The sequence below is a fragment of the Nerophis lumbriciformis genome, linkage group LG15 (assembly GCF_033978685.3).
Source record: "Nerophis lumbriciformis linkage group LG15, RoL_Nlum_v2.1, whole genome shotgun sequence".
NCBI lineage: Eukaryota > Metazoa > Chordata > Actinopteri > Syngnathiformes > Syngnathidae > Nerophis > Nerophis lumbriciformis.
The window spans coordinates 33,212,351-33,237,254 of NC_084562.2; the positions used below are offsets into that span (position 1 = coordinate 33,212,351).

The following is a 24,904-nucleotide window of genomic DNA, read 5'->3' on the forward strand; positions in this document are numbered from 1 at the left end:
CCAGTCCATGTAAAGCTTTAAAAACAAACAGCAAGGTTTTAAAATCAATTCTAAAATGAACAGGGAGCCAGTGCAAACTCTCAAGGATTGGGGTTATATGCTGGCGTCTCCTGGCCCCTGTTAAAAGTCGTGCTGCCGCATTCTGGACTAACTGCAACCGGGAGAGAGCTTTTTGACTAATGCCAGCATAAAGTGCATTGCAGTAGTCCAGGCGACTTGAAATAAAAGCATGCACGACTTGTTCAAAAAGGTTAAAAGATAAAAACGGTTTTACCTTTGCTAAAAGACGAAGATGATAAAAACACGATTTTAAAACGCCATTGACTTGTTTGTCAAGTTTAAAATGGCTGTCTATAGTGACGCCAAGGCTGGTGACTTTGGGACGCACATAATTTTGCAATGGTCCCAAGTCAGTGAGGGCCGGACCAAACACTAAAATTTCCGTTTTTCCCTCATTCATTATTAAAAAATTCTGGGCTAACCAAGCCTTGACGTCGCATAGACAGTTGAGAAGGAGTGTCAGGGGGCCGTGGCCTTTTGAAATAGGCATATAAATTTGGCAGTCGTCTGCATAAAAGTGATAAAACACTCCATGCCTCTTAAAAATCTCTCCAAGAGGAATAAGGTACAGTGCAAACAGGATGGGGCCTAGAATAGATCCCTGGGGGACACCACAGTAAAGCGGAGCAGAAGAAGAAGTGGCGTCCCCCAGCCTGACAGAGAAAGATATATATCTCGATATTTTGCCTTAGCCTTGAATGAACACTTGATGCATATAATCACAGCAGTATGATGATTCTATGTGTCTACCGTATTTTTCGGACTATAAGTCGACCTTTTTTTCATAGTTTGGTCGTGGGTGAGACATATACTCCGGAGCGACTTATGTGTGAAATTATTAACACATTACCGTAAAATATCAAATAATATTATTTATCTCATTCGCGTAAGAGACAAAGAAAATGTCCACAATCGTCACACACACGTCAGCAATCATCACTCACACGCCAACCAATAAGAATTCGGCGGGGGAGGGTCATGGCAGAAGTGCATTGTGGGTCATGGAATGCTAACTGCTATATGCTATACGCTACTGCCGGAGCTATTAAAATGGATCACAACCACATTGGCGGTAACTTCTAAAAACTGAGAAGGGCTGAACTAAAATGGCACCGAAAAGGAAATCATATACTGCAGATTACAAGCTGGACGTAGTGAAATATGCAGCAAAGAACGACAATCGAGCAGCAGAAAGAAAGGACATCAACTTTATTTATAGAGCACATTTAAAAAAAAATTTACCACAGGGGTAGCCAAAGTGCTGTACAATGAGCAGGTTAAAAGATAAAACGAGTACCGAGCAAACACAACACAACACAAACAGAACACGATAAAAAATAAATAATTAAAATAGAATTAATAAAAACATAAAAACAGGATCACAGCAGGTGTATTATGGGGCGCCATTGCAGGATGGATATCACTCAGTGTTAAAAGCCATGGAATAAAAGTATGTTTTTAAGAGAGATTTACAAACAGGAAGAGAGGAGGCTTGTCTAACACTCAGGGGTAGGTCGTTCCAGAGCTTGGGAGCAGCAACGGCGAAAGCTCTGTCACCTCTAAGCTTCAGCCTTGTGTCAGGGACCGTCAACAGCAGCTGATCGGCTGATCTTAAGGATCGGGTGGGGCAGTAAGGCTGAAGGAGGTCGGAGAGATAGGTTGGCGCGAGGTTGTGTAGACATTTAAAAACAAATAAAAGGAGTTTAAAATGTATTCGGTAACGCACAGGGAGCCAGTGAAGGGATGCTAAAATAGGGGTGATGTGCTCACGTCTGCGGGTCTGTGTTAGCAGACGAGCAGCAGAGTTCTGCACGAGCTGCAGGCGGGCGAGGGAGGCCTGGCTAATGCCAACATACAGGGCATTACAATAATCAAGACGAGTCGAGATAAAAGCGTGGATTAATTTCTCAAGATCATGTCTTGATAGAAGCGGTTTCACTTTCGCTATTTGGCGTAATTGATAAAAGCTTTTTTGAACGACGCTGCTGATTTGTTTTTCGAATTTAAAATCTGAGTCAAACTTTACCCCCAGGTTTGTGACAGAGTCGCTGAGATACGGGGTCAGAGTGCCGAGGTCAACGTTGGGGGAGGGAGAGCGACTTAGACCGAACAACATAACTTCTGTTTTATCTTCATTTAGGCTCAGGAAGTTAGCTGAAAGCCAGACTTTGATGTCGTGCAGGCAGTCAATAAGACGTTGAACCGTGTTATTTTGTGCCATGGGAAAATAAATCTGGCAATCATCGGCATAAAAATGAAATGCAATACTGTACTTCCTAAAAATAGAACCAAGGGGGAGAAGGTAAAGCGCAAATAAAATTGGGGCAAGGATTGAGCCCTGGGGGACCCCATGTGGTAAAGGAGCTGTGGACGACATAAAACTGTCTACTTTTACACAAAAACTCCTGTCGGTTAGGTACGACCGGAACCAGTTGAGGGCGGCGCCCTTAATGCCCACACAGTTCTCAAGACGAGTGATTAAGGTGGCGTGGTCGACGGTGTGGAACGCAGCAGACAGATCTAAAAGCACCAGGACAACATATTTACCAGAATCAGTGGACAGGAGGATATCGTTCAAAACTTTTAGAAGCGCTGACTCTGTGCTGTGGAGGGCTTTAAAACCGGACTGGAACAGCTCAGTGATACCATTATCCTCTAAGAAGGGCAACAACTGACTGTAGACAACCTTCTCTAATATTTTGGAAATGTATGGAAGATTAGAGATAGGTCTGAAGTTAGAGAGGAGAGAGGGGTCGAGGCTGGGTTTTTTAAGTAGAGGTCGTACCACTGCATGTTTAAACTCTACTGGAACTATTCCAGAAGAGAGGCTACTATTGATAATGTAGTAATGTAGTAATAATAATGACATACCAGAGGCGACACCGGGGAGGAAGATTTCATCGGATTTAGCGATCGGGAGTGACAGATTGTTTGGTAAACGTATATCATGTTCTATATGTTATTGTTATTTGAATGACTCTTGCCATGATGTGTTACGTTAACATACCAGGCACGTTCTCAGTTGGTTATGTGTGCGTCATATGGCGTACACTTATTCAGCCTGTTGTTCACTATTCTTTATTTATTTTAAATTGCCTTTCAAATGTCTATTCTTGGTGTTGGATTTTATCAAAAAAAATTTCCCCCAAAAATGCGACTTATACTCCAGTGCGACGTATATATGTTTTTTTCCTTCTTTATTGTGCATTTTTGGCCGGTGCAACGTATACTCCGGAGCGACTTATAGTCCGAAAAATATGGTACATTAAAACATTCTTCTTCATACTGCATTAATATATGCTACTTTAAAACTTTCATGCAGAGAAGGAAATCACAACTAAAAAAATCACTATTTTTTTCATACGATGTTGATCTGGAAATGTTTGCCTCAGCATTTTGATATAGTGTGGGCGTGTGGCACCGAACGGAGATGTTGACATTCGAAGTACGCACTCTTCATTCTATAGCAGGTGACTTTTCAAATGATGCTACATATTAGCAGTAATGCTACTTTTTATAGCAACGCTTTTGCCCCACACTTGACAAATTAGGGTTGTCTGTTCGACATATTCCCACTTGAAGCCAAACCACCGCCAGACGATGGACCCTGTGCTGTTTTTTGGGGGAATTAATTATTCCTTCATTTGTTACCAGATTCGCACCTTCTATCTCTCGTATTACCACTCCACTCCGCTAGCATCACAGCTAACGTTACCCATGCTGCTACCTCTTTGCTGCGCAAAGGCGTATACGTATGTGACGTATGTCGTGACAGTATGTGACGTGTGTAAAAAGGTACGCTTGTCTGTCTGTGAGAAGGAGACACAGGAAAGAGCGAGGAGAGCCTGTAGTGTAATGCCAGCAGCTAAAAACAACTGCGTGAGAATGTATACTCGAATATCACGATATAGTCATTTTCTTTATCGCACAGAGACAAACCCGCGATACATCGCGTATATCGATATATCGCCCAGCCCTAATTGGAATACATGTGTTGATGTTGCTGACATACACATTCACCGCCTTTTATTGCAGAAAGTTGGCCACTTGTTGCACTGTTGAAGAAGCAGCATCTTGTCCTCCTCCACTGTTATCAGCTGCTCAAACATTAGGCATGTGTTATCTGAAGGCCAGTCATAATCACATTGTTCATGCGGACAGACTCTTGTACTTTCTGAATCTGACAATCATTTTAGATGTAATTTTATGAATGTTTGTTCTTCTTTACAGTAAACCACCATTGGCTATATTTCTGGTGTTTGTAACACCACAGGGGTATTTGTACAAACAACCTCACTTTATACCTCATGTACCCTATAAACACACATTTCGGAAAAGATTCCTCTGGAAATTCCACTAACACTGGCTATCCACTTTTTCTCCACCTCCCCATGCTTGTAATCTCTTCATGACTACTTGCCCTCCTTTAATGAAATCCTTCATTTTGTCCAAATCCTCCCTCACTGGAATATCATATATTAATCATTTTGTTAGTCTCCTAGATCCTACCGTTCTGTGACGATCTGTCACTTCATTTCGGTTTGTTTCCATGTTTTTGTATTTACTTCCTGTCAGTGCTCTTATTTTGTTATATTTCCTGTTGGTTCCGCTGAGCACTGTTTTTCTCCTCACCTGCCGGTGATTGGCAGCCGGTCCACACCTGCTGCCAATCAGCAGATGCCTATTTATGTTTTCACTCGAGCACTCCTCAGTGCTCGACGATAGACTATGTTTGGAACTGTTGTATGCAAGACTGCTACATTTCTCTGTTGTTTCATTATTAAAATCATCTTACCTGCTCATCCTCATCCTGGTTCTTGCATCTTGGGGTCACACAAACGGCAGCCATGCGAGTTCCTCACAGTATCGTCGAGCCAGAAGATTGTGTCCTCGCGAGAACCCCTGTCGGCGATGCACAGCCGACCTTCTGGACCGCACAATTTTTGGAGGACTTAAAAGCCAGGTTTGTGCGGTCCCAGCCCACAGCAGGCTCGGACCTTCCCTCTCCGCCTCGACCGCCGGTTCCGGCTCTCCGACCGGCGAGGCCTCCGCCGCCTTCGCTCCTCCCGGCTCGGCCGCCGGCTCCGGCTCTCCGACCGGCTAGGCCACCGCCGCCTTCGCTCTTCCCGGCTCGGCCGCCGGTTCCGGATCTCCGACCGGCGCGGCCACTGCCGCCATCTTCCCCGTCGCCTGCTGTGCATCCTGTCCCGGCTCCACGGCAATCGCCTGTGCCAGCGCGCCGACCACCGGTTCCCACGCCGCGTCGCACGCAAGTCGCAGCCCCGCGTCTTACGCCGGTCGCGGCGCCACGACAACCAACACCGGCTGAGTGCCCAACACCCGTTCCTGCTCCAAGGCAGCTTCCAGCAGCTGCACCACGGCTGCTATCCCTTCCAGCACCCGCTCATCCTGCCAGTCCGGCAAAGGCTCCAGTGGAGCCCAACGTGATGTCCTTCCTGGCCTCCTGCTGGGACTCGGCGAGGGACGTATCTTTTTCCCTCCTCCTGGCCCCCTTCCGCCCGTCCCTGGTTTTCGCACCGGGAGACATAAAAGACCCAGAACTCTTTCTCCCAGTGGTGGACGGCGTCTGGCATCCGCCTAGTGGAGGGGGGGCTACTACCAGCAGCAGTGCAGCCAAGCACACGCCGCTGTCATCCCCGCCATCGTCTCCTCCCACGGAGACATCATCGTCTCTTTCCACGGCGCCGCCACCTTCATCTTCTCTGGCGCGCATTCGCACTGCGCGGACATCTTCCGCGTCACCGGTGGGACTCCGCATGACACCGCCATCTTCCTGGTCGGCAGCAGATCCACCCACAACCACATCGTCTCTGGCGGGCTTTCGCAAAGCGCCGCCATCTTCATGGTCATCATCATCATCATCATCATCATCATCGTCACCACCGGCTGCGCGACCTCTTCCTCATCCGCCAAAGATGCGACGGTGTTATGGACTTCATCCGCGCTGTCGGCAGCGATCTGCAGAACCTGCGTGTGGACCTTCGCAGCTGTTGGTGCTCAGGTACCACGCGCTTCCGCCTCCTTGTCGGCCACTAATGTGGCCGTTCCGTGGTCGCCCGCCTCGCCAGTTCCAGCGGCGTTCAACGCGTCGCCGCCACCTGACTTTCCCTCGCTGGCTGCGGGGACACTTGGCCTGGCGACCCTCCGCCATGTCCTCCCTCCTCCCTCCCGTAATTTTTGGACTTATTTCCGTTCTTGTTTCCAGGGAACATCTGGAATCTGTTCCTTGAGGGGGGGGTCCTGTGACGATCTGTCACTTCATTTCGGTTTGTTTCCATGTTTTTGTATTTACTTCCTGTCAGTGCTCTTATTTTGTTATATTTCCTGTTGGTTCCGCTGAGCACTGTTTTTCTCCTCACCTGCCGGTGATTGGCAGCCGGTCCACACCTGCTGCCAATCAGCAGATGCCTATTTATGTTTTCACTCGAGCACTCCTCAGTGCTCGACGATAGACTATGTTTGGAACTGTTGTATGCAAGACTGCTACATTTCTCTGTTGTTTCATTATTAAAATCATCTTACCTGCTCATCCTCATCCTGGTTCTTGCATCTTGGGGTCACACAAACGGCAGCCATGCGAGTTCCTCACACGTTCTCCCCAATGCAACTTATTTTTTACAAATGCTTTTAGGTTTTAAAGCCTTTTCTCTTTGACCCTCACTCTTACACATTATAATTAATTTTCCATTGCTGTGCACATTAGCCCTCTTTACACCGCTTATGTTTCCACAGAGGAACCGGGTAATTTCACTTGGCCCTACTTTTCAGATATCCTGCCCTTCCTTGAATTTTAGAATTACTTTTAATTCTTCCTCCTTATCAGTCTTCTTTCGCACCACTTTCTCTTTCTCACGGCTGCTTGATGAGCTACTACAAAACCTCTTCCTGCAAAATTCCTGCTTTCCTCCATATTTTCCTCACTTCTACTTGAATCCCTTTTCGACCCTGCCATTAGCAATGTATCATTCACCCTTCTCAACTAAATGTTCAGCTCGCACAGCTTCCGACACGCCAACTCCAAATCCAACCGTTCTCCCTACAAAATGTTTCCCTTTGTCTCCCTATGCTGTCTTTTCACAAAGTTATTGATATATACTAGACAGATTCGAGTTGAAATGGTCTGTTCAAAAGGAAGTGAACTCATGTGACGTCAAAACTGGAAGTGAAACGAACTGATCAATCAATTTGCATTTATTATAAAAACTTTCTAAAACATTTACAAATTAAAATGGAGGAAGATAAACATATTTAAACACACAAATAAAAATAATATGCTCTTATGACATTTAAAGTTAAAGTACCACTAATAGTCACACACACAAGGTGTGGAGAAATTAACCTCTGCGTTTGACCCATCCTCTTGTTCCCCTTCTGGGAGGTGAAGGGAGCAGTGAGCAGCAGCGGTGGCCGCACTCGGGAATCATTTTGGTGATTTAACCTTCAATTCCTACCCTTGATGCTGAGTGACAAGCAGGGAGGTAATGGGTCCCATTTTTATAGTCTTTGGTATGACTCGGCCGGGGTTTGAACTCACAACCTACCAATCTCAGGGTGGACACGCTAACCACAAGGCCACTGAGCAGGCGGAACTTATCAAAAATGTTTGTCCACCAATTTTTACCCACTATTGACTCTGCTGACCATGTCAATTTGACAGTTGACATGCTGATACAGTACGTCACTAATTCCTTACAGACTGAACTTCTACAATCGACCATTTTCACCACACCCTTTTTACCCTAAAGGCCGCTGCACTGAGGCGCGCATGGCCTCAAGAACTGTCCATGCACGCTAATAACCGCTAATAATGGTCAAATGTTGACTGAGTGAGCATAGACGTGGCTCAACGCATAACATGTGGTGACCTTTGTGCAGAGGGTAGAGTCTATCTCAGTGTCTGGTTATTATAGCCACTCCCAGGGAGAGCCTAGTGGGAGAATGGGGGTGTGTGTCTGCCTGACACAAAGACAAACAGCGATGAGCGATTGCTCCGGCGTTCACAGAACAACGTGGTGCAGCGGCAATCAGAGCATGAAGACCAAGTGCCTTGCAATTTAAAGGGGTGTATCAAACATGCTTAAAATGAATAAACAATATAATAAGCACACTCAAAGACCTCAGAGACCTGCTCACATCTGAGGCTGGTCAAAGGCTGGGATGTGATTGGATCATTATCAAAATGAGCAGGGTATTCCCCTACGGAAACTAAGAGGACAAATTAGCTTAATTGCAGCATTTAACTCTGTTAGATACAGAAAGGGAAGATGTAAAGACAAACGTTTTTCGATTGTAAGTGGAAAATCAGCTAAAATAACTATGATATATGATATTGGGACGTCGTGGCTCAGAAGGTTGAAAGTTCCTGTCTCGAATCCAGCTTCCGTCATACCAGTCACGGACGTTGTGTCCTTGGGCAAGACACTTCGCCGCACTCACACTGGTGTATGAATGTGAATGAATGTTTGCAAGTGGTCGGAGAGGCCGTAGGCTGCCATTATGGCAGCCACGTTTCCTTCAGTCTACCCTCGGGCAGCTGTGGCTACAAATGTCGCTTACCATCACCTTAGTGAGAACATGGAGTGAATGAATGATGGCTTCTGAGTTCTCACTGTGAGCTTTCAGTGTCCAGATCAAATCAAATTATTATTATTATCAATAGGCCAGTATGAATGGTTCTACAGCTTCTTTGAATCATTTCTCTTAATCCGCACCCTGCTGTCCCTGGGCCCCGACTGCACACACAGGCCACATCACCGGCAGGGCAAGCACATCACCAATAGGTGGACCGCTCTCATGTGCGCTATATCGGAGCAGTCTTGCTCTTATTTTACTCATTAAACAAGTCAACGAAGCAACACAATACCAATCGATGCTGTTTTCTAATTGAATTAACGGATTTACTCGACAAAATATTGCAGTCCTAACTTGGACAAAACTGCAGTAAAGATCGGCTAGGCTCAGCAGTTTATCAGCCGATCACAGATCAGTTAAAAAAGGCAAATATCGGCCGTGATCTGATCCCGTGATCAGGATCGGGACATCTCTAATTAAATGCAAAAGCTATTATGTAAGGCAAATATACATTTAGATTTATATTTACTGTCAAACGTGGCTCTCCAAGGGCAGCACGGTGGAGGAGGGGTTAGTGCGTCTGCCTCACAATACGAAGGTGCTGAGTAGTCTGGGGTTCAATCCCAGGCTCGGGATCTTTCTGTGTCGAGTTTGCATGTTCTCCCCGTGACTGCGTGGGTTCCCTCCGGGTACTCCGGCTTCCTCCCACCTCCGAAGACAATGCACCTGGGGATAGGTTGATTGGCAACACTAAATTGGCCCTAGTGTGTGAACGTGAGTGTGAATGTTGTCTGTCTATCTGTGTTGGCCCTGCGATGAGGTGGCGACTTGTCCAGGGTGTACACCGCCTTCCGCCCGATTGTAGCTGAGATAGGCTCCAGCGCCCCCCGCGACCCCGAAGTGAATAAGCGGTAGAAAATGGATGGATGGTGGCTCTCCAAGGGCAGCCATAACTGGGATGTGGCCCTCAATGAAAACAAATTTGACACCACTGTTGTAGATCGATACTGCAATTCCAAAACGTGGCAGATTCAGGTCCTATGACAGACAGATTTTATGTTGTGCAATTTTGGCTGATGAATCTTTCTTGTTCGAAATGTAACATTTTAAAAGCCCAACAGAAAATACCAGGGAGTACTGTTACTTTCTGCTATGTGTCCTTCCTAACGTCAAGAAGTGGCCAAACATTTGTATGCAGCATGATATGCAGTGTTGGGTTAGTTACTGAAAACCAGTAACTAGTTACCTTATTTCAAAAGTAACTCAGTTACTAACTTAGTTACTTACACCAAAAAGTAATGTGTTACTGTGAGAAGTAACTATTTAGTTACTTCTTTTTAATTTTTTTTTTTTTTTTTAAGGCTCCATTAATGCTCTTTTTGCCTTAATTTCAGTACCGTATTTTCCGCACTATAAGGCGCACCTAAAAACCACAATTTTTCTCAAAAGCTGACAGTGCGCCTTATAACCCGGTGCGCTTTATTACGATTCATTTTCATAAAGTTTCGGTCTCGCAACTTCGGTAAACAGCCGCCATCTTTTTTCCCGGTAGAACAGGAAGCGCTTCTTCTTCTACGCAAGCAACCGCCAAGGAAAGCACCCGCCCCCATAGAACAGGAAGCGCTTCACCCGCCCCCGGAAGAAGAAGAAAAAACGCGCGGATATCACCGTACGTTTCATTTCCTGTTTACATCTGTAAAGACCACAAAATGGCTCCTACTAAGCGATCCGGTTCATAAAAAGACGCAATCTCTCCATCCGCACACGGATTACTACCGTATTTCACAGCTGATATTCCTGTGAACCGCACTGTGGAACGGGAGCACGTACGGTGAATATTCGCACCACAGGGAATGAGAAGTCATCCTTCACTGTGGTTCTAGCTTGCCATGCTAACTTCCACCCATGATGATATTCAAAAGGAAGACCTTGCCAAAAGAGACCTTTCCAGCCGGCGTCATCATAAAAGCTAACTCGAAGGGATGGATGGATGAAGAAAAGATGAGCGAGTGGTTAAGGGAAGTTTACGCGAAGAGGCCGGGTGGCTTTTTTCACACAGCTCCGAAGGCGAACACACCTTCACTAAGACGGGCAGATAGCGCCGGTCGACATACGCCAACATCTGCCAGTGGATCGTAAATGCCTGGGCAGATAGTTTCGGTCACAACTGTGGTCCGAGCTTTCCGGAAGGCAGGATTCACAGAACTGCTGCACAACAACAGCGACACTGAATCCGATGACTTCGACGAGACGGAGCCGGCCATTTTTGGATCCCACGCTTGCGCAACTTTTCAATTCGGACACCGAAGACGAAGAATTCGAAGGATTTACGAATGAAGAATAACTTCAGAAGGTGAGCGCTATGTTTATTTTGTGTGTTGTGACATTAACGTTCGAGCAACATTATGTTGCTATTTATTGCTCTACACCATTTTGAATTTTACTATGTTTGTGATTGCACATTTGCGTACATTTTGGGACAGAGTTGTTAGAACGCTGGTTTTCAATATATTATTAAAGTTTGACTGAACTATCTGACTGTTTTTTTGACATTCACTTTAGCGCAGCGTTTTTTTGACATTCACTTTAGCGCAGCGTAGGCGCGGCTTATAGTCCGGGGCGGCTTATTGGTGGACAAAATTATGAAATATGTAATTCATAGAAGGTGCGGCTAATAATCCGGTGCGCCTTATAGTGCGGAAAATACGGTACTGTTATTGCACCGGAGAATAATACAATCTGTTGATCAACTTGACATGCATTTGCATCACTGAACTCTGCTAAGCAATGTGGTCTACAACACACAAAGACAAAGATATGTTTCAAAGGGCCAATTTATTTCAGGCCAGAACAAATTGACAAAACTATTTTAAATAGCTGCAACATCACATACATAAGTAACAAACAGCATAATAACAACATAGCTGCAAACCTGGCTTCACCCAAGGAAGGCACACATGACATACATAAACCCAGCCAGGTATTTTTTTCTATCAAGGAATTCTGAAATAAAATCATGTCTTCAGGAGATCAACACTGTACTGAAGCCCAGAACACTCTACGCATTTCCCCAGTTTTAGTTTAGAGATAAGGAAAGATTGGCCTGGCCCACTAGGATCCCTCTTTATGTTTGTGAACTTTATAGTCTGTACATTTAGAGTGATGTGATAATCAAACACTCTAGAAGTCTAGAATGAAAGAGCAACATTATATAAGAGAATTGACAGTGTGTACATTCAGTGCTGATTTAAATAGCTGCAACATAACATACATAAGTAACAAACAGCATAATAACAACATAGCTGCAAACCTGACTTCACCCAAGGAAGGCACATGTGACATACATAAACCCAGCCAGGCATTTTTTTCTCTCAATAAATTCTGAAATAAAATCATGTCTTCAGGAGATCAACACTGTACTGAAGCCCAGAACACTCTACGCATTTCCCCAGTTTTAGTTTAGAGATAAGGAAAGATTGGCCTGGCCCACTAGGATCCCTCTTTATGTTTGTGAACTTTATAGTCTGTACATTTAGAGTGATGTGATAATCAAACACTCTAGAAGTCTAGAATGAAAGAGCAACATTATATAAGAGAATTGACAGTGTGTACCTTCAGTGCTGAATGATGAGCAGAGGCAGAGTTTGGAGTGTTTTCTTTAGCTCGCTTTCCATTTTTATGTACTCACTGTCCAGGTGCCATTTGCCGTTTGACGCCCGGTATCATGCTAATTAGCTGTCCCCCCGTTAAAATCCAGCCGCTGTTGCTTACGTGGTGGTGGAGGCAGAGGTGAAGTGTGTCTCTCTTTACTAGCTTCGTCGAAGCATGTTGCTTTCAGCAGATTTGAATTGCTGTTTTGGGCAGTAGATAGGATCTTTGATCAAAGACACAACTTACATTTAACTAAAATGCTATTTTCTTTGTACTCGACAAAAGAAAAGTAATGAGAATATCTCCATGTTAAGAAACTCGACTTCGGCTCCACCATGATGTCTTGTTAGTAAACACAGACACACACACAGCGCGCCTCTTCTCCCCCTTGTGACACAGAAAGATTCAGAAGGACGACACTGCATCTCTCCAATAAAACAAACTCAGATCTCCTCTGTTTCTAGCCGATACTACATAAAATATAACGCAGTAACGCATCATGTAGTAACGGTAACTGAGTTACTGAATATAAAAAATAACGCGTTAGACTACTAGTTACCGCCGAAAATAACGGCGTTACAGTAATGTGTTACTTTGTAAAGCGTTAGTCACAACACTGGTGATATGACATTCTGTCAGCTGCTTTGAGAGAATCCCATAATCAATCGTGTTACTCTTCTTTGTGAGCTTATGTCATTACATAACCCCTGAAAATGAGCAGATACTTTTCCGACATTGTCGTGCAGCATCTTGTCTCAAAGACTTACGTTTTGCAGAGAGGACAGGCAGACGGGAGCAACAAGCAGCAAGACAAAGGTCAGGGCCTCACACAGCGTCAGCTTCCTGCAAACACACAGAGACACAAACAATGGAAGCAGAATCCTTAGTCATGAGACAAATACAGAGGTGTAGACAACACTAGACCAGGAAAGCTGACGTTTGCAATCATTTTTGGCCTCATTGTGAGCCCTTGTAGAGCGGATGATATTCACTGAATTTAAGAAAGAAATCATCGAAAAAAGTGACAGTGTGAAGCAGTTTGAGCGTCGCACTGCTAGATTGCATCATACTAGGGGTGTAACGGTACACAGGGTACAGTAAGAAAACAACAAAATATAACATTTTTGGTTATTTATTTACCAAATTTGTAAACAATGGCATAACATACATATACAGGTAAAAGCCAGTAAATTAGAATATTTTGAAAAACTTGATTTATTTCAGTAATTGCATTCAAAAGGTGTAACTTGTACATTATATTTATTCATTGCACACAGACTGATGCATTCAAATGTTTATTTCATTTAATTTTGATGATTTGAAGTGGCAACAAATGAAAATCCAAAATTCCGTGTGTCACAAAATTAGAATATTACTTAAGGCTAATACAAAAAAGGGATTTTTAGAAATGTTGGCCAACTGAAAAGTATGAAAATGAAAAATATGAGCATGTACAATACACAATACTTGGTTGGAGCTCCTTTTGCCTCAATTACTGCGTTAATGCGGCGTGGCATGGAGTCGATGAGTTTCTGGCACTGCTCAGGTGTTATGAGAGCCCAGGTTGCTCTGATAGTGGCCTTCAACTCTTCTGCGTTTTTGGGTCTGGCATTCTGCATCTTCCTTTTCACAATACCCCACAGATTTTCTATGGGGCTAAGGTCAGGGGAGTTGGCGGGCCAATTTAGAACAGAAATACCATGGTCCGTAAACCAGGCACGGGTAGATTTTGCGCTGTGTGCAGGCGCCGAGTCCTGTTGGAACTTGAAATCTCCATCTCCATAGAGCAGGTCAGCAGCAGGAAGCATGAAGTGCTCTAAAACTTGCTGGTAGACGGCTGCGTTGACCCTGGATCTCAGGAAACAGAGTGGACCGACACCAGCAGATGACATGGCACCCCAAACCATCACCCAACCATGCAAATTTTGCATTTCCTTTGGAAATCGAGGTCCCAGAGTCTGGAGGAAGACAGGAGAGGCACAGGATCCACGTTGCCTGAAGTCTAGTGTAAAGTTTCCACCATCAGTGATGGTTTGGGGTGCCATGTCATCTGCTGGTGTCGGTCCACTCTGTTTCCTGAGATCCAGGGTCAACCTGGGCTCTCATAACACCTGAGCAGTGCCAGAAACTCATCGACTCCATGCCACGCCGCATTAACGCAGTAATTGAGGCAAAAGGAGCTCCAACCAAGTATTGAGTATTGTACATGCTCATATTTTTCATTTTCATACTTTTCAGTTGGCCAACATTTCTAAAAATCCCTTTTTTGTATTAGCCTTAAGTAATATTCTAATTTTGTGACACACGGAATTTTGGATTTTCATTTGTTGCCACTTCAAATCATCAAAATTAAATGAAATAAACATTTGAATGCATCAGTCTGTGTGCAATGAATAAATATAATGTACAAGTTACACCTTTTGAATGCAATTACTGAAATAAATCAAGTTTTTCAAAATATTCTAATTTACTGGCTTTTACCTGTACACACAGGGTCCATTGCCAGGGTTAATGTGGTCAACATATATAAAATAAAACTAAATAAGATAAGGCTCAGAATGGTTTCTTAACAAAACTTTTCTACATATAAAGTGCTTTTTTTGATTCATTGATTGAGACTTTTATTAGTAGATTGCGCAGTACAGTACATATTCCGTACAATTGACCACTAAATGGTAACACCCCAATAAGTTTTTCAACTTGTTTAAGTCGGGGTCCACGTTAATCAACATTAAACTGCCTCAAGTTGTTGCTCAGATTAAATAAAATGACAAAAAAGTGCAACATTAAACAGTTTCAAATCAACTCAGCCTCAGATTAACTTTTCTTTCCCCCCCTCAGCCTTGCTAACTTGGCAGTAAGAGGTTGGAGCTGTTTGCTTGTCTTTATCTTTGTTGAAGCGATGTTCACTTGGGGGTGGTGCCGCTTCAAATGGGTTAGCATGTTTGACGTGTTGGCAGAAGCATGCCTTACCGCTGCTGAACAATGTCCGCAAAGTGTTCCCAAACGGGAGATATTAACGAGGCAGGAGAGTCTTCCAGCTCTGGCTTTTATATGTAGTCGTAGCCCGGTCGTTACTAGCATGCCGTGTGTTGTGCCTCGGTGTGCATTGTTTACACAGCTTGCGCTACGCTACTTAATATGTCCGTGTGGAAACTCGTTTGGTACACCTCCGAACCGAACCGGAACCCCCGTACCGAAACCATCCATCCATCCATCTTCTTCCGCTTATCCGAGGTCGGGTCGCGGGGGCAGCAGCTTAAGCAGGGAAGCCCAGACTTCCCTCTCCCCAGCCACTTCGTCCAGCTCCTCCCGGGGGATCCCGAGGCGTTCCCAGGCCAGCCGGGAGAGATAGTCTTCCCAGCGTGTCCTGGGTCTTCCCCGTGGCCTCCTACTGGTCGGACGTGCCCGAAACACCTTCCTAGGGAGGCGTTCGGGTGGCATCCTGACCAGATGCCCGAACCACCTCATCTGGCTCCTCTCGATGTGGAGGAGCAGCGGCTTTACTTTGAGCTCCCCCCGAATGACAGAGCTTCTCACCCTATCTCTAAGGGAGAGCCCCGCCACTCGGCGGAGGAAACTCATTTCGGCCGCTTGTACCCGTGATCTTGTCCTTTCGGTCATGACCCAAAGCTCATGACCATAGGTGAGGATGGGAACGTAGATTGACCGGTAAATCGAGAGCTTTGCCTTCCGGCTCAGCTCCTTCTTCACCACAACGGATCGATACAGCGTCCGCATTACTGAAGACGCCGCACCGATCCGCCTGTCGATCTCACGATCCACTCTTCCCCCACTCGTGAACAAGACTCCGAGGTACTTGAACTCCTCCACTTGGGGCAAGATCTCCTCCCCAACCCGGAGATGGCACTCCACCCTTTTCCGGGAGAGAACCATGGACTCGGACTTGGAGGTGCTGATTCCCATCCCAGTCGCTTCACACTCGGCTGCGAACCGATCCAGTGAGAGCTGAAGATCTTGGCCAGAGGAAGCCATCAGGACCACATCATCTGCAAATAGCAGTGACCTAATCCTGCAGCCACCAAACCAGATCCCCTCAACGCCTTGACTGCGCCTAGAAATTCTGTCCATAAAGGTTATGAACAGAATCGGTGACAAAGGGCAGCCTTGGCGGAGTCCAACCCTCACTGGAAACGTGTCCGACTTACTGCCGGCAATGCGGACCAAGCTCTGACACTGATTATACAGGGAGCGAACTGCCACAATAAGACAGTCCGTTACCCCATACTCTCTGAGCACTCCCCACAGGACTTCCCGGGGTACACGGTCGAATGCCCTCTCCAAGTCCACAAAGCACATGTAGACTGGTTGGGCAAACTCCCATGCACCCTCAAGGACCCTGCCGAGAGTATAGAGCTGGTCCACAGTTCCACGACCAGGACGAAAACCACACTGTTCCTCCTGAATCCGAGGTTCGACTATCCGGCGTAGCCTCCTCTCCAGTACCGAAACGGTTCAATACAAATATACGTACCGTTACACCCCTTACATCATACTGAAGCAGAATGAGTTGATACTGCCAGCTAATGACGTTAAAATAATATCTAAAAGGCAGGCATGTATCCATGAAAATATGGACAAGCTGCTGATTGTGTGTTTGAAAGAGAAGCAGTTCGAGGAGATCCCATAGAAGTCCACTTTCCAAGGCAAATGCTGTACATTATTGTTACATTATTTCATAAACTTACTGTAGTTGTTTGTACATGCTATTGTATTGTTGGTTATAAAATGTATTGTCTAAAAGTTAGTTGTTCCAATGCAAAATAAGCATCAATCAATCAAATTTTATTTGTATAGCCCTGAATCACAAGCGTCTCAAAGGGCTTCACAAGACATCCTCGGCTCAGATTCCACATCAAGGCAAGAAAAAACTCAACCCAATGGGCACAATGAGAAACCTCGGAGGGGACCGCAGATGTGGGGATCCCCCCTGGACGACCGGTGCAATGGATGTCGAGTGGATCTAGTTAATAGGCAGTATCAACCTGAAAAGGATGGCAGTATCAACCTGGACTCTACCACAGCAACTATGCTGAACAAAAATATAAATGTAACACTTTTATTTTTGCTCCCATTTTTTATGAGTTGAACTCAAAGATCTAAAACTTTTACTATATACACAAAAGTCCTCCTCTCAAATATTGTTCGCAAATATGTCTAAAATATTGAGCACTTCTCTTTGCCAAGATAATCCATCCCACCTCATAGGTGTGGCATATCCAGATGCTGATTAAACAGCATGATTATTTCACAGGTGTGCCTTAGGCTGCCAACGATAAAAGGCCACTCTGAAATGTGCAGTTTTGCTTCATTGGAGGTCAGGGGTGTGTCAGAAAAGCAGTCAATATCTGGTGAGACCACCATTTGCCTCCCAACACACCTCCTTTGCATACAGGTAAAAGCCAGTAAATTAGAATATTTTGAAAAACTTGATTTATTTCAGTAATTGCATTCAAAAGGTGAACTTGTACATTATATTTATTCATTGCACACAGACTGATGCATTCAAATGTTTATTTCATTTAATTTTGATGATTTGAAGTGGCAACAAATGAAAATCCAAAATTCCGTGTGTCACAAAATTAGAATATTACTTAAGGCTAATACAAAAAAGGGATTTTTAGAAATGTTGGCCAACTGAAAAGTATGAAAATGAAAAATATGAGCATGTACAATACTCAATACTTGGTTGGAGCTCCTTTTGCCTCAATTACTGCGTTAATGCGGCGTGGCATGGAGTCGATGAGTTTCTGGCACTGCTCAGGTGTTATGAGAGCCCAGGTTGCTCTGATAGTGGCCTTCAACTCTTCTGCGTTTTTGAAGTGCTCTAAAACTTGCTGGTAGACGGCTGCGTTGACCCTGGATCTCAGGAAACAGAGTGGACCGACACCAGCAGATGACATGGCACCCCAAACCATCACCCAACCATGCAAATTTTGCATTTCCTTTGGAAATCGAGGTCCCAGAGTCTGGAGGAAGACAGGAGAGGCACAGGATCCACGTTGCCTGAAGTCTAGTGTAAAGTTTCCACCATCAATGATGGTTTGGGGTGCCATGTCATCTGCTGGTGTCGGTCCACTCTGTTTCCTGAGATCCAGGGTCAACGCAGCCGTCTACCAGCAAGTTTTAGAGCACTTCATGCTTCCTGCTGCTGACCTGCTCTATGGAGATGGAGATTTCAAGTTCCAACAGGACTTGGCGCCTGCACACAGCGCAAAATCTACCCGTGCCTGGTTTACGGATCATGGTATTTCTGTTCTAAATTGGCCCGCCAACTCCCCTGACCTTAGCCCCATAGAAAATCTGTGGGGTATTGTGAAAAGGAAGATGCAGAATGCCAGACCCAAAAACGCAGAAGAGTTGAAGGCCACTATCAGAGCAACCTGGGCTCTCATAACACCTGAGCAGTGCCAGAAACTCATCGACTCCATGCCACGCCGCATTAACGCAGTAATTGAGGCAAAAGGAGCTCCAACCAAGTATTGAGTATTGTACATGCACATATTTTTCATTTTCATACTTTTCAGTTGGCCAACATTTCTAAGAATCCCTTTTTTGTATTAGCCTTAAGTAATATTCTAATTTTGTGACACACGGAATTTGGGATTTTCATTTGTTGCCACTTCAAATCATCAAAATTAAATGAAATAAACATTTGAATGCATCAGTCTGTGTGCAATGAATAAATATAATGTACAAGTTACACCTTTTGAATGCAATTACTGAAATAAATCAAGTTTTTCAAAATATTCTAATTTACTGGCTTTTACCTGTATAGTTGATCAGGTTGTTGATTGTGGCCTGTGGAATGTTGGTCCACTCCTCTTCAATGGCTGTGCAAAGTTGCTGGATATTAGCAGAAACTGGAACACACTGTTGTATACACCAATCCACAACATCCCAAACATGCTCAATGGGTGACATGCCCGTTAAGTATGCTGGCCATGCAAGAACTGGAATGTTTTCAGCTTCCAGGAATTGTGTAAAGATCCTTGCAACATGGGGCTGTGCATTGTCGTGCCACAACATGAGGTGATTGTCTCGGGTGAATGGCACAAAAATTGGCCTCAAGATCTCGTCATGGTATCTTTGTGCATTCAAAATGCCATCAATAAAATGCACTTGCATTCATTGTCCATAACATACGCTTGCCCATACCATAACCTCACCCCAACCATGATTCACTAGATTCACAACGTTGACATCAGCAAACCGCTCTCCCACACGACGCCAACCACACTGTCTAACATTTGCCCTGAACAGTGAAAACGAGAACACCACTCCATCTAATGTGAGCATTTTCCGCTCAAGTCAGTTATGACGACAAACGGCAGTCAGGTTGTGACCCCGATGAGGATGATGGGCATGCAGATGAGCTTTCCCTGCGACGGGTGTGAATGTGAGTGTGAATGTTGTCTGTCTGTCTGTGTTGGCCCTGCGATGAGGTGGCGACTTGTCCAGGGTGTACCCCGCCTTCCGCCCGATTGTAGCTGAGATAGGCTCCAGCGCCCCCCGCGACCCCGAAGGGAATAAGCGGTAGAAAATGGATGGATGGATGGTTTCTGACAGTTTGTGCAGAAATTCTTTGGTTATGCAAACCACTTGTCACAACAGCTGTCTGAGCGGCTGGTCTCAGATGATCAAGTTACAAGTGGTCTGCGGTTGTGAGGCCGGTTGGATGTATTGCCAAATTCTCTGAAACGCCTTTGGAGACGGCTTATGGTAGAAAAATGAACATTCAACTGCTCTGGTGGACATTCCTGCTGTCAGCATGCCAACTGCACGCTCCCTCAAAACTTGCGACATCTGTGGCATTGTGCTGCGTGATAAAACTGCACATTTCAGAGTGACCTTTTATTGTTGGCATCCTAAAGCACACCTGTGCTATAATCCTGCTGTTCAATCAGCATCTTGATACGCCACACCTCTGAGGTGGGATGGATTATCTTGGCAAAGAAGAAATGCTCACTAACACAGAATTAGGCAGATTTGTGAACAATATTTTAGAGGAATAGTTTGTTTGTGTATGTAGTAAAAGTTTTAGATCTTTGAGTTCAACTCATGAAAAATGTGAGCAAAAATAAAAGTGTTGCGTTTATATTTTTTGTTCTGTGGAATAAAATTAACCCACATATTTGTGCATGTACAAAAGCTTTATTGTCATTGTACTTAAAACCAGAGGTGGGACCAAGTCATTGTTTTGCAAGTCACAAGTAAGTCTCAAGTCTTTGCCCTCAAGTCCGAGTCAAGTCCCGAGTCAAGACAGGCAAGCCCCGAGTCAAGTCCAAAGTCAAGACTGGAAAGTCCCAAGTCAAGTCCTAAGTCCTGCATTTTGAGTTTCGAGTCCTTTCAAGTCCTTTTAACCACAGACTAATATATTAACACAGATTGTGTATGCTTTTCAAACGCTGTATTTATTTTTTAAAACAAGTGCATTTTAAATTGCAGGAAAGAAAATTGTGCTGACATTGCACTTTATAATAGCACTATTAACCAGTCATTTTAAACATTAACTCATTCCTTTACAGAACAAACACATTGAAAAATAAAGTGCAAATGTACTTATTTGTACAAAAGTGTTAACATTGAAAAAACATGACATATACGTGAACATAACAAAAAAGTTGTACTTTTTATATGTCAGGGCCCTATGCTGCATTGCATTTGCAAAAGACCAAATTAGCCAAGAGTCTGTCAGTCATTTGTGCACGATGGGGGCGTAGTATGATGCCACCATGGCTGAAAACTCGCTCCACTGGAGCACTGGAGGCAGGCACTGCCAAGACTCTCATGGCCACTCGGAACAGTGAAGGAAGAGTCTTCATGTTCAATGCCCAGAACAAAAGGGGGGGAGAGTTTTTTTGGGTTGGTGCACTACTTGTAAGTATATCTTGTGTTTTTTATGTTGATTTAATTTAAAAAAAAAAAAATTCTTGTGCGGCCCGATACCAATCGATCCACGGACCAATACCGGGCCGCGGCCCGGTGGTTGGGGACCACTGAGGTAAACAACCAACAGTATGTCAGAAAGCTAGCTAAAACGGTACACATATTCATAATATAGTATACATTTTAACTGACCTTTATTTGACTATTTTTGTCTTTTTTTTAGGTGGCTAAAATACGCGGTGCTGCTGACCGCCGTCTAACGCTACGTGTGATATATTGACTAACGTAACCCTGCTTAAAAAAATCACTGAACAAAAAGTATGAATAAGGTAGTGAACTGCAACAGATTCCCGTGTTTGCAATAACGTTATAACGTTAGCAGTGAGTTTACAGCCTCACTGATTTAACTACACAGCAAATAAAAGTCACGTTACTTAGCCAATAAACGTTATCTTACATTCAAAACTTACCGTTCTCTGTGCAACTTCAAATGCCGGACGAAGTTGGAAGTTGTTGCCTCTCCATCAGTAATTTTCGAACCGCATGTGTTGCATACTGCAAACCGTTTTGTGTTGACCACCTCGTAATTTTTATACCCAAACGAAATTATTTTAGGCATCATTTTTTGTTCACTGGCGTGTGGTTTGGACATGTCTTCTTCGTTGGTTGTCCTGCAATTTGATTGGATGAATGCTGTGTGATGAAAACAAAGTAGATCTAATTTGATTGGCTGTTGTACTGAGACCACACCAGCTGACACACGCAACGCTGATAGACAAGTACACAATGAAAAATACGGAGCGCTCCCGAATAACTTTTTCATCTTTGGGTTTTGGGGAAAGTAGCAAGTCATGTCAAGTCATGTCAATTCAAAAGGCTCAAGTCCAAGTGAAGTCACAAGTCATTGATGTTAAAGTCTAAGTCGAGTTGCAAGTCTTTTTACATTTTGTCAAGTCGAGTCTAAAGTCATCAAATTCATGACTCGAGTTTGACTCGAGTCCAAGTCATGTGACTCGAGTCCACACCTCTGCTTAAAACATACAACACAATAACTGCAGCAGCTTTGTTAGATAAGAAAAGTATAAAATATCATATAAACGTTTCAATACGGCTTTGTTTTCCAGTAATGTTCATACCAGCACAGTGAAACACTTCCAGAGCCTTCACTAATGTTGTTTTGTCATTCTTTAGCGGTGTTCAGTGCTTTGCCGTCGGGCAAACACCTCTGTTCGTCACTGTGACTAATCCAAAGATAAGTGCATTTTCTGAGAAGGGATCCTAAAGACTTCCTCTCCCCCTTTTTAAACACTTCCTGGCAGGCACCGTGTTTTTATCACCTCAAGATCACACTCTTTGCACAAAAAGTAGACGTAAGTCATTTGGAAAGCTGCCCATTTTATCTTCCCTCTTTCTTTTTGAATGTCTTTGTCCCACAAGTCCCCTTTATCCTCCATGCTCCTTGATCACCCACTTTAGTGTCTCCCTGCAACATGAGTATGGACCGAATACAAAGCTTTTGGACAAGTGTGTTGGCTCCATCCCAGGGTCGTAGTTGCCCTGTCTAATTAAACGACACACATCTCCCTCACACATGGCTGAACTGACACTCCCTTCTGAGCCTTCAGCTCCTGTCTTGGCCTTGCACGGGAAGTCGTATCAGAGGGAAAAAGGTCACGTTGACCAAAACAGTAGCGATGAACACACCCATACTGAGGGTTATTATTTTCACTTTAACTACTTCAGGCTACTCAGATGAGTGATTGAGTACAATCCCAACAATACTCACTCATTCATTCATTTACCACCATATAACACCGCTTATCTCTTTCAGTCCATGACCTGCGATGCCGATATAATTTGGATTTTCTAGGCTGTTCATTTCTAGGCATTAAAATATTCTCTGTACTGTAAATATCTAGATAATTTATTGCATGATGTGACAAAAAAAGTCTGCATGTACATGTACTATGTTGATCAACATATTGGTGTGGTCAGAAGATTGCTGGGAACATTCCACTTGTGCCATTTGTGGAAAATAAAGGAAATAAAATGTATACGTTCACGATAAAAGTGTTAAAAAAAAAAAATTATGAAGCAAAGTGTCCTGCACATTGATCTGGCTGCATATTTAATAAATACAAAAAAGATTAATTTAAACTTCCATCCATCCATCCATCCATCTTCTTCCGCTTATCCGAGGTCGGGTCGCGGGGGCAGCAGCCTAAGCAGGGAAGCCCAGACTTCTCTCTCCCCAGCCACTTCGTCCAGCTCCTCCCGGGGGATCCCGAGGCGTTCCCAGGCCAGCCGGGAGACATAGTCTTCCCAACGTGTCCTGGGTCTTCCTCGTGGCCTCCTACCGGTCGGACATGCCCTAAACACCTCCTTAGGGAGGCGCTCGGGTGGCATCCTGACCAGATGCCCGAACCACCTCATCTGGCTCCTCTCAATGTGGAGGAGCAGCGGCTTTACTTTGAGCTCCCCCCGGATGACAGAGCTTCTCACCCTATCTCTAAGGGAGAGCCCCGCCACCCGGCGGAGGAAACTCATTTCGGCCGCTTGTACCCGTGATCTTGTCCTTTCGGTCATAACCCAAAGCTCATGACCATAGGTGAGGATGGGAACGTAGATCGACCGGTAAATTGAGAGCTTTGCCTTCCGGCTCAGCTCCTTCTTCACCACAACGGATCGATACAGCGTCCGCATTACTGAAGACGCCGCACCGATCCGCCTGTCGATCTCACGATCCACTCTTCCCTCACTCGTGAACAAGACTCCGAGGTACTTGAACTCCTCCACTTGGGGCAAGATCTCCTCCCCAACCCGGAGATGGCACTCCACCCTTTTCCGGGCGAGAACCATGGACTCGGACTTGGAGGTGCTGATTCTCATCCCAGTCGCTTCACACTCAGCTGCGAACCGATCCAGTGAGAGCTGAAGATCCTGGCCAGATGAAGCCATCAGGACCAAATCATCTGCAAAAAGCAGAGACCTAATCCTGCAGCCACCAAACCGGATCCCCTCAACGCCTTGACTGCGCCTAGAAATTATGTCCATAAAAGTTATGAACAGAATCGGTGACAAATTTAAACTTCCTGGAACACAAAAATAGCATTTGCATCCCTAATACTGATTTTACCTTGAAATATTATCATTTAAATCCTTCAGAAATGTATTATTTGTTAACATAGCTGTGTTACTCCTTATCCTATGTGTCATGCTACTCTAACACATTACTGAAAAAATTGGAATACTCCTGAAGTCACAGGGTCCACAAAAAATTCCATCACTTAGATCAAGCTTGTGCCATTGTATTCAAAAAGACCTTTTCACATTGTCATTATAGGGCATTGTCTGTAATTTTGAGGACAGAAATGAATTTGTTTCATTTTAGAATAAGGCTGTAACATAACAAAATGTGGAAAAAGTGAAGCGCTATGAATTATTTTCGGATGCACCGTATTTGGTTATAATTCATTTATTTGTAATTCTGTGGCTAAAACTTTCAGTCACCTTTGACTTAAGAACCTTGTCAAAATGTAATAAAGTTGCCTGAGTAGGATTAATACTCATTTGTAGTTCGATGTGTGGATCTTCAAGATAAGAGTTAAAAAATACATTTATACTGATAATTGATATTCAAGCCACTCTTCTTGGAAGAATTTGTAGAGGGGTTTAGTCCACAAATGTACGA

At 44.4% G+C, this 24,904-nt stretch overlaps 1 protein-coding gene across 3 annotated transcripts in view; it reads right to left on the bottom strand.

Annotated features, from left to right (window-relative positions):
* Positions 1-24,904, bottom strand: part of adamtsl5 (ADAMTS like 5) — a 201,009-nt gene that overhangs the window by 145,088 nt on the left and 31,017 nt on the right. For all 3 annotated transcript variants that reach the window (XM_061975081.2, XM_061975078.2, XM_061975077.2), the window contains exon 2: positions 13,071-13,146. In XM_061975081.2, coding sequence (XP_061831065.1) covers positions 13,071-13,146 — 76 coding nt within the window. The remainder of the gene's footprint in view (positions 1-13,070; positions 13,147-24,904) is intronic.